General features: G+C 50.4%; 1 protein-coding gene across 1 annotated transcript; it reads left to right on the plus strand.

Annotated features, from left to right (window-relative positions):
* The first annotated feature begins 3400 nt into the window (after window positions 1-3400).
* On the plus strand, window positions 3401-8436 carry LOC147120799 (uncharacterized). The gene is made up of 2 exons (XM_085978764.1): window positions 3401-3917; window positions 4186-8436. Exon 2 carries the CDS (start codon window positions 4367-4369, stop codon window positions 7424-7426), a length of 3060 nt encoding a protein of 1019 aa, XP_085834890.1. The 5' UTR covers window positions 3401-3917; window positions 4186-4366; the 3' UTR covers window positions 7427-8436.
* Window positions 8437-11158: the final 2722 nt, after the last annotated feature.

An 11158-nucleotide genomic window follows, 5' to 3' on the forward strand; every position in this document is an offset into this window, starting at 1 on the left:
GTAACCCTGATAAGCAGAGAATGCTTCTGCAGCAGTATATGCACCAGCACAAGACCACATTGGGAAAGAATTAATTGACCGTGGAGGATTTGGCCAATGCTGAGATGGAGATAGTTTGTGTTAGATCCGTGGTTCAGTGGATAAATAATTACACGGATGCTGTACATAAACAAATAACAGGTCTTTACTGGAGGAGGGCAATCTCTAGACTGGAGTACAGAGGCATGCGCACAGCTTATATACCGGTGTGGTTACTGCCAGTACTACAGTATACAGGAGCTGTAAAAAGTAGTTCTGACTTAAAGCACATACACTACAGTTTGCTTCAGTCAAAGACAAAGATATCCAGAAGAAATCGAAGCTTTACAGCGAAATACTCCAATCAAGAAAGGTAGTCATATCTACAAGCTGGACCCTACACTCCAAGATGGAGTACTGAGGGTGGGAGGGCGACTAACCAAATCTGCTATGCCAGAGGAGGCCAAGCATCCTGCTATCCTTTCTAAGGACCTCCGGGTTGCTACTCTCATTCTTCAGCATATACACCAGAGTATTGGACACAGTGGGAAGAACCACGTGCTTGCGAAGCTAAGACAAAGATAATGGATTCCAGGAGCTAATTCTGTAATAAGAAAAATACTCTCTGAATGCATTGTTTGCAGACGGTTACACGCTAGAGTTGGGGAGCAGAAAATGGCAGACCTGCCTGAAGACCGTTTGTTACCAGACAAGCCCCCATTTACAAACGTAGGGGTGGACTATTTCGGGCCTTTTGAGGTAAAGCGAGGACGGAGCCTTGTCAAGAGTTATGGTGTGCTTTTCACTTGTTTGACCATCAGAGCAGTTCATATTGAGGTGGCACACACGCTTGACACTGATTCCTGTATTAACGCCCTGCGGCGCTTTGTCTGTAGAAAAGGACAGGTGTCCATTATTGTAATGTATATACCTTTAAGGGGGGAACCAGTTTGTACAGCTCATGTATACTGTAGTACCGGCAGTGACCATACCTGTATATAACGCTGAGTAGTAATCTGTACAGATCAGTTCCCGTTTGAGCCACATTGAGAAAACACTTGTTTTACCGTTATCCTGCATTCTGTGTCTTATTATACACAGACGCAACATTGGCGACGAGGCAGGTTCGAACCTACCTGCAACTCTGCATCACCTCCCGGGGATTCGTTCCTGGAGATCAGTGGATTGGAGGTCAAGGCCAGAGACTCAGGCGTCGACCACGGGCAACCGCCCAGTCATCCAGCAGAGACTCGAGAATTGCGGGGGAGGCTGTCGAGAGCCAGGCTTGGCTTTCCAGTCGAGGTGGTCCAGCGAAACGGGCTGGCAACAGGTAGTGTGCAGACCCTTCCCGGACAGCGGCGGGCTAGAGCCCGACCGAGCGGCACAGCAAAAGGGCCGAGCAGTGTCAACGGGGGAGAGAGAGAGAGGACAGAGCGCACAGGGCGCAGCCGGTGTTCATGGGCCGAGCAGCGTCGGAGAGAGGGAGAGAGAGACGTGCAGAAACCCACGAGGCGCCGCCATTGCCACGAGGACCGCCGAGAGCGGCGTTGGCAGCAGCGCAGGAGAAGCGCGCGAAACCTACAGGGCGCCGCCATTGCTGCGAGAACCGCCGGGAGCGGCGTTGGCAGTAGCGGGGGAGGAAGGAAAGCGCGGGAGATGCTATTTTAAGCCATTGGGAGACGCCATTTTAAACCACACTCAAAATGCCGAAGTGTGGCAGTATCACCGCATTTGACAATGAAGTCAAAGATTGGACTATATATGTCGAACGAATAGAGGTGTACTGCAAGGCAAATGAGGTGTCAGATGACAAGAAAGCGTCGGTATTGTTAAATTTAATGGGTGCAAAGACGTATGGTTTATTACGAAATCTAGTAACCCCAACGAAGCCAATGGAAAAGAGTTTTGAAGACATAGTAACGATACTAAAGGAACATTTAAACCCACACCGCTGCTGATAGCAGAAAGATTCAAGTTTCACAAACGGAACCAGCATAAGGGTGAAAGCAATGCTGATTATTTAACAGAACTGCGCAAACTATCGAAACACTGCCAGTTTGGAGTGGGACTGGCAGATACCTTAAGGGACAAGTTTGTGTGTGGGCTTCAAAGTGAAGGAACCCAGAAACGGCTTTTATCTGAAAAGGACCTTACGCTGGAAAAGGCTTTCAGCATTGCGGTATCATATGGAGCAGCAGCACGGGGCGCTGCAGAGATACAACAGAGACTGCAAGAATATGGCACAAACAAAATGTCATATGGAACAGAGAAGTGCTATCGCTGCGGCAGAACAACACACGACCAGAATGATTGCTGGTTCAAAGACAAAGTGTGCAGACAGTGTGGAAAAGTAGGACACATAGCACGAGTCTGCAGGTCAGGAAAGAAAACCAGCAATAAGAAACCTACCAAAGGAAAGTACCAGAAGGTACATAAGATGACGGAGAATAGTTCAGACGAACAAAAGAGTGATAACGACTCCGAAAGCAGGGAACTGAGTTGTCTGAAACTACATAATGTGATCACAACGGAGGATCACCGAACCATTTGGGTCACTCTCAAGATAGCAGGAGTTCAGGTAAAGATGGAATTGGACACAGGATCAGCCCTAATAGTCATAAACCGATGGGACTACGAGCGGCTATTCTCACACATACCCTTGAGAGACACAAAAATTATTTTGAAGATGTACACGGGGCAAAAAGTCTACCTCAAAGGAAAAATAAGGGTGACCGTTATATATAACGGTAAGGAAACACCAAAACTAGACCTGTATGTATTGCAAGATGGAGGACCACCATTACTGGGACGTGAATGGATCCGAAAAATACAACTGGATTGGCATTCCATACAGGCACTGACTGTGGCTGACAAAAAGGATGACGACGTCACACCTGGGCAACTGTCAAAGATCCTAACCGACGTGCAAGAAGTGTTCCAGCAAGGACTCGGAACACTAAAAGGCATGACAGTGACGATTAAAATTGAAGAAAACGCAAGCCCAACATTTTTTAAGGCCGGACCTTATGCGATCCGCCCAGCCGTCGAAGCAGAGCTGGAGAGTCTGGAACATTCAGGTGTACTGTCCAAGGTAGACTGGAGTGAGTGGGCTACACCCATCATCCCTGTGATGAAAAAGTCATTGAGCAGCATGCCTGGGGAACCAAGGAAGGTTCGCATCTGTGGGAACTTTAAGGTAACAGTGAACCCGGTCCTTCACACCGTACAATATCCACTCCCGCGGATTGAAGATATTTTCGCCTCGCTATCTGGAGGGAAATGCTTCACTAAGATTGATCTGGCCCAGGCGTATCTGCAAATGGAGGTAGAAGAAGCATCAAAAAAATACCACACAATCAACACCCATAAAGGTCTCTGTGCTGTCTCTCCCTCTAACTTAACCTTACTGTATGTACATAACCTACTTAAATATGTATAACTTACCTGTTAGGGCCGTTGCCCCTTTAACTCACCGTTTAGGGCCATTGCCCCTTTAAGACGCGCCTTAGCGTGCTGACGTCACGTCACGTACGACGTGACGTACGTGCGTGAGGCGGCTGCCGGCCCGACTCGGCTCTCCAGAAAGGCTGCCGGCACAGCCCGGCCCAGCGTCTTCGGCCGCATCGATCAGCCGCCGGGAGCGCCGCTATCCTCCGCTCCCGCGGCAAGCACCGGCCCAGCCTGGCCTCCAGCTCCTGCTCCCGACCTAGGCCCCAACGGCCAGCGACGCAACTACCGGCAAACGCGACGACGTCACGACCCCGAGCGTGATGAGGTCACCACGCTCCCCACGGCACTGCGAGTTCATTCCTCGTGGAGCTGCCGCCGGAACAAGACCTGCGCCACGGTGCTCCTCGGTTGTATTGTCCCCATGCTTCAGTCTTGGAAATTGTTTGTCTGTGAGTACTTAGAATGCTATAGACGATTAGCGTACACTGCATGTTGTAGAAAATGTTTAGTTGTAACTTTCTCTGTCTAGCTGGTTAACTAGCAGCCGTATTTGATACACGATGTACAGGGCTAATTTAAAGAGAATGCCTTCCAGCTTGCTAAATGTAATTCGTTGCCAGATGTACCGTGTTGCCCAGGCGTACCTAAATTTGTGTATACATATCAATTATGCGTCTGTATACTAATGTGTCCTTCCATTTCTGTGTTGTATTTCAGTTTTACAATTAGAATCGTTCAGTAAAGCGTTACAAGAAAAGTCAAGCCTTGTGATTTTATTGGAAGATATCGAGTTGTTCGCTATCTGTCTAGCTCTGCATAGAAACGCGTTGCGAGGGCAGAATAGTAAAAAGACAGCAGCACAGCGGGCTCAAGCACAGGAAGATACCACTCAGCTACCATGAGTCTACGCTCAGGAAAACAATATACTCTAGAGGAAGTCGACCAGCCAATCGAGAAGAATGAGCCTCTCCCAGCAAACGAGGCCAAGTCACAGTCCTCCAAAGCAGCCTCTAGAACATCTCGGCGGTCCAGCAGACCGTCGCCACCGACAGCTCTCCCAGCAAACGACGCCAAGTCACAGTTCTCTAAAGTATCCTCTAGGTCATCTCGGCGGTCCAGCAGACCGTCGTCATCGACAGCTTCTACAGCCGCCAAAGCACGTGCCAAGGCAAAGGCCACCCAAGCGCAATTGGCCTTCGCTGAAAAAGAAGCTGACCTCATGAAGCAGAGAGCCGACCTCGACGCTAGTGCGATGAAGCAGAGAGCTGACTTCGACGCTAGTGCGATGAAGCAGAAAGCCGATATCGCTGCCATTCTCCACATTCTCCAAAGCCAGAGAGCTGCCGCTGCCGCTAAAGCCGAAGCCGCAGCTTATGAAGAAGATGAGGAGAGCGAACGCGGGGAGCCCAGCCAGGAAACATATGACCTGGAACAGCCCCTCAGTCCAGTGCAACGTACAAATGAGTATGTCCAACAACACTCCAAAGTGTTCCCAAAGGAAACATCCAGGTATCTCGACGTAGAACTAGCTACTCACCCCAGCAACAAACGGCCCGTTTTCAGAGACACTGAGCTCAAAAGAGAAGAAACGAGTAAGACCCACCTGCAGAGACCTCCACAACACTCGGCCAATCCAGCTAAGCAGTCCTCGCCCGAGCCGCAAGGCGCACAAGACTTCGCCAGGTACCTTACTCGCCGAGAATTGTTAAGTTCAGGCCTCCTAGAATTCGATGACCGTCCTGAAAATTATTGGTCATGGAGAGCATCCTTCCTGAGTACCACCAAGGACTTGAATCTGTCAGCCAGAGAAGAACTAGACTTGATGATCAAGTGGCTCGGAGCCGAGTCGTCAAGGCAGGCGAAGAGAATTCGCTCAGCGCACGTCCTCAATTCCACAGCAGGCCTCGACCTGGTTTGGCAACGTCTCGACGACTGTTATGGGACACCAGAAGTCATCGAACACGCACTGCTCAAGAAGCTTGAGGACTTCCCGAAGCTAACCAACAAGGATAATGTCGAGCTCAGAGAACTGGGCGACATTCTCCTCGAACTGGAGTGTGCCAAGGGAGAAGGTTACCTGACCGGCCTCTCGTATTTGGATACGGCTCGCGGGGTAAACCCAATAGTGGAAAAGCTCCCCCACAATCTTCAAGAGAAATGGATAGCTAAGGGATCCAAGTACAAGGAGGACAATGGAGTGGCATTTCCCCCCTTTTCTCTCTTCTCCAGGTTTGTCCAACAACAGGCAAGGGTGAGGAATGATCCAAGTTTCGCTTTCTCCACCTCCAGCAGTTACGCTCCTTCGAGAACAGAGAAACCCACAAAGGACAGCAACAAAGCCTCTGTGAGTGTGCACAAAACAGAGGTTCCAGCCGAACCCTCAGTCAACCAATCCAGTTCTGCTGGGAATGAAGTGGATGACCCAGATCGTCAGTGTCCTATACACAAGAAGCCCCACCCACTCAAAAAGTGTCGAAGCTTTAGAGACAAGCCCATTGATGAGCGCACGTCATACCTGAAAGAGAACCGCATCTGCTTCAGGTGTTGTGGGTCGACTACGCACATGGCAAAAGACTGCAAGGCGACAATCAAGTGCCTTGAGTGCAACAGCGAAAAACACATAGCAGCCCTGCATCCAGGTCCTCCTCCGTCAACCACCGAGAGCGCCGCGGTTGACAAAGAGGATAGCGGGGAGCAAAGCGAAAGCACATCTTCAGTCACCTCCAAGCGTACAGAGGTTTGCGGAAATGCAAGCAGCCCACGCTCATGCTCCAAAATCTGCTTGGTTAAAGCATATCCTGCAGGGAGAAAGGAGAAGGCAATCAAAATGTATGCAGTGCTCGACGAGCAAAGCAACAAGTCCCTAGCGAAGACGGAATTCTTCAATCTCTTCGACGTCAAGGCCAGCACCGCTCCGTACACGCTAAAAACCTGTGCAGGGACAACAGATACTACGGGTAGGAGAGTCGGGAACTTCATGATCGAGTCCATGGATGGGAAACTACAGCTTCCCCTCCCCACCTTGATTGAGTGCGACATGATGCCAGAGGACAGGACGGAAATCCCCTCCCCAGAGGTCGCACGCCACCAGCCCCACCTACAGCCAATTGCCAATAAGATTCCAGCTGTGGACCCGGACGCTCCAATCCTCCTACTCTTGGGAAGAGACATCTTAAGGGTGCACAAGGTACGTGAGCACATCAACGGGCCCCACGATGCTCCCTATGCGCAGCGGCTTGACTTGGGATGGGTCCTCGTGGGTGGAGTTTGCCTGGGAACAGTCCACAAACCAGCGGATGTCAGCGTCTATAAAGCAAACGTGTCGTGCAACGGTCGCACATCCTGTCTCAGCCCATGCCCAAACAGGATCCAGGTAAAGGAGAACTACGACGACATGACGCAGCATCATAGGTCAACCTCCTCTGCCTGTGAGGAAGAGGCAGGCCCCACTGTGAGCACAGATGGCCTAGGATGCTCAGTGCTTGAAAGGTCCAAGGACGATAGACACAGCTGGGCGGCACCCCTGCCGTTTCGCCCTCCTGGACGCCGTCTTCCGAGTAGCGGGGAGCAGGCTACGGGGTGCCTCTGCTCGCTCAGGAGAACCCTGGTGCCGGGGTCCACCGACCCAGACACGCCTGCAGTCCCCACCCCAGCGATGCTCCTGACTCAAAAGATGAGTGCTATTTCAGCTCCCTCTGGAAACTTCGACATGGCCGAGCTGCACGGGAAGCAGTGGAAGCAAGTACAGTGTCGTGCAGACACTTCTTGGAAGAGATGGGGAGGAGAGTATTTGCCCACCCTACAGAGCCGTAGGAAATGGACAGAAGACAAGCCGAATGTCAAAGGTGAGAGATGTCGTCTTGCTGAAAGACAGCCAAGCACACAAACGAACGGTCAGTGGGACTGGCCGTCAAAACTCTGCCGAGCAGGGACAAGAGGGTCCGCAAGGTGGCGGTGAAGACCGTCAAGGAAGAGACTGTCAAGGTGTTTCCGAGGCCAGTCTCAGAGATCGTAGTCCTCCTTTCCGAAGAAATCTAGAGAACGGACTCTGAGCGAGTGGCAGCCAAAGGACGTTTTCTCCAGGTTATTTTGTATCTGTAGTGGTACAAATGGAATTGTACCAAGCGGGGAGTGTGCTGTCTCTCCCTCTAACTTAACCTTACTGTATGTACATAACCTACTTAAATATGTATAACTTACCTGTTAGGGCCGTTGCCCCTTTAACTCACCGTTTAGGGCCATTGCCCCTTTAAGACGCGCCTTAGCGTGCTGACGTCACGTCACGTACGACGTGACGTACGTGCGTGAGGCGGCTGCCGGCCCGACTCGGCTCTCCAGAAAGGCTGCCGGCACAGCCCGGCCCAGCGTCTTCGGCCGCATCGATCAGCCGCCGGGAGCGCCGCTATCCTCCGCTCCCGCGGCAAGCACCGGCCCAGCCTGGCCTCCAGCTCCTGCTCCCGACCTAGGCCCCAACGGCCAGCGACGCAACTACCGGCAAACGCGACGACGTCACGACCCCGAGCGTGATGAGGTCACCACGCTCCCCACGGCACTGCGAGTTCATTCCTCGTGGAGCTGCCGCCGGAACAAGACCTGCGCCACGGTGCTCCTCGGTTGTATTGTCCCCATGCTTCAGTCTTGGAAATTGTTTGTCTGTGAGTACTTAGAATGCTATAGACGATTAGCGTACACTGCATGTTGTAGAAAATGTTTAGTTGTAACTTTCTCTGTCTAGCTGGTTAACTAGCAGCCGTATTTGATACACTATGTACAGGGCTAATTTAAAGAGAATGCCTTCCAGCTTGCTAAATGTAATTCGTTGCCAGATGTACCGTGTTGCCCAGGCGTACCTAAATTTGTGTATACATATCAATTATGCGTCTGTATACTAATGTGTCCTTCCATTTCTGTGTTGTATTTCAGTTTTACAATTAGAATCGTTCAGTAAAGCGTTACAAGAAAAGTCAAGCCTTGTGATTTTATTGGAAGATATCGAGTTGTTCGCTATCTGTCTAGCTCTGCATAGAAACGCGTTGCGAGGGCAGAATAGTCTCTACCAATACAACCGGCTGGTATTCGGGGTAGCATCAGCTCCGGCTATTTGGCAGAGGGCAATGGAACAAGTCCTGCAAGGGATCCCAGGGACCCAGTGTTATTTGGACGACATCCTGGTCACGGGCGAAAATGACAGTGATCACCTTGCCAACCTGGAGCAGGTGCTCACTAGATTGCAGGAATACGGGCTCCAAGCTAACCGCCCCAAATGCGAGTTTTTTAGAAAACAGATCTCGTATTGTGGCCACGTTATCGATAAAGAGGGGTTACATAAGTCCCCAGAGAAGATTGAGGCAGTAGTCAAGGCTCCAGCACCGGAAAATGTGTCACAACTGAGGTCGTTCCTCGGGCTGGTAAACTACTACCATAAGTTCTTGCCAAATTTGTCTACAATACTACACCCACTGAACACCCTACTGCAAACTGGGGTGCCATGGAAGTGGAGTGACGAATGTAGACGAGCTTTCCAGAAGAGCAAAACACTAATCACATCGAAAGAGGTATTGGCCCATTACAACCCAGCATTACCAATTCGGTTGGCATGTGATGCGTCACCCTACGGCATTGGAGCGGTGCTGTCGCACAAATTCTCGGACGGCTCAGAGAGGCCAATAGCCTTTGCGTCACGATCACTAACCTCAGCCGAGTGGAACTATGCCCAGATTGACAGGGAGGCCCTCAGCCTAGTGTGGGGAGTGAAAAAGTTCAATCACGATCTGCACGGGCAGAAATTCACCTTGCTGACTGATCACCAGCCTCTTGTCTCCATTTTTAATCCGAAGAAGGGCGTTCCGGTGATGACTGCGCAACGACTACAAAGATAGTCACTTTTTCTAGGGGCGCACCACTATGAGATTGAATATAAGGGCACGAAACAGCATGGAAATGCTGATGGGCTATCATGCCTGCCACTGCCTACTGCGGAGGAAGCACCAGCAGTGGATCCTGTCGAAATATTCCATTCGACTATAGTAGAATACCTGCCGGTAACTAACGCTTGTATCGAAAAGGAAACCCGAAATGACCTGACACTGTCTCGGGTATATGATTTGACGGTGAAGGGATGGCCAGCACATGGCGACTCACTGTTGCCAGCATTCTCGACAAGGAGAGAACAGCTGTCAGTGTGCCGGGGGACCTTGATGTGTGGATCCCGAGTGGTAATTCCACCCAAGTTAAGGGATAGAGTGCTCAATGAGCTTCATGAGGGTCATCTGGGAGGGGTAAAAATGAAAAGCCTAGCCAGGACTTATGTGTGGTGGCCGGGAATCGATAAACAAATCGAGGACCTGACCAAGAGCTGCTCAGGATGCCAGAAAGTCCAAAATGCACCACCACAGGCCCCTCTACACCCATGGGAGTGGCCCTCATCTCCATGGCAACGGGTGCATATTGATTTTGTTGGTCCATTCATGGACTCAGTGTTTTTAATAGCCGTGGATGCGCACTCGAAATGGCCTGAGGTCATCAAAATGTCCTCCACCACCACGGAGAAAACTATTGCAGTCCTACGGACCATTTTTGCCAGGAATGGCTTGCCAGAACAGATTTGCTCTGACAACGGACCACAGTTTGTGTCCGAAGAGTTCCGGAGGTTCTTGAAAAAGAATGGGGTAAGGCATTACACATCCGCCCCGTATCATCCAGCCACAAATGGATTGGCTGAGAGGTTCGTACAAACCTTTATGAAAGCAATAAAGGCTATGTACAATGACAACATTCCGCTGCAGCACAAGGTGGACAATTTCCTGTTCGCCTACCGGAATGCAACACATGCAGTCACCAACCAGGCCCCAGCCATGATGTTCTTTAACCGAAGGTTAAGGTCTCACCTGGATTTGCTCAGACCAAACGTACGAAGAGATGTTGAGAGTAAGCAATTCCAGCACATCAATGAGAAGCCAACAAGGAGCTTCAATGTCGGGCAACCAGTCTTGGCCCGCGACTACCGAACAGAAAAATGGCAGCCAGGAACGATATGCACACAGCAGGGCCCACTAATGTACACAGTGGACGTTGGGGAGAGCATCGTGAGATGCCATGCTGACCAGATCCTAGAGTCACAGGAACAAGTCAACCCCATGCCTCGCCCATACGTACCTGGTGATGAACCCGACGTACAGGTCGCATCTACCCCAGAAACAGTAGCATCGGAAGCTGATGAACCAACCGACGACAGGGGGCCAGAATCGCCTCCGCACCAAGAGCAAGACACTCAGGAAAGGCGCTATCCAGAAAGGATCAGGAAGCCTCCCCAAAGACTGAATTTATAAATAGACTATTTTCAGCTAATGTTGCATGTTAAAAGTGTTAATTGTAATTAGTTTGATATTTAATTGTTAAATGAGTGTTATGGTACTGTTAATCTAAAAGGGGAGGAATTGTAATGTATATACCTTTAAGGGGGGAACTACTTTTTACAGCTCATGTATACTGTAGTACCGGCAGTGACCACACCTGTATATAGCACTGAGTAGTAATCTGTACAGATCAGTTCCCGTTTGAGCCATGTTGAGTAAACACCTGCTTTACCGTTCTCCTGCAGTCTGTGTCTGATTATACACGGATGCAACAATTATGCGTTCTGATAATGGCACTAATTTTGTCGGAGCAGAGAGAGAACTACGGGAAGCTA

The sequence above is a fragment of the Somniosus microcephalus genome, chromosome 3 (genome assembly GCF_052327205.1).
Source record: "Somniosus microcephalus isolate GS21.2 chromosome 3, FLI_Smic_1.0, whole genome shotgun sequence".
NCBI lineage: Eukaryota > Metazoa > Chordata > Chondrichthyes > Squaliformes > Somniosidae > Somniosus > Somniosus microcephalus.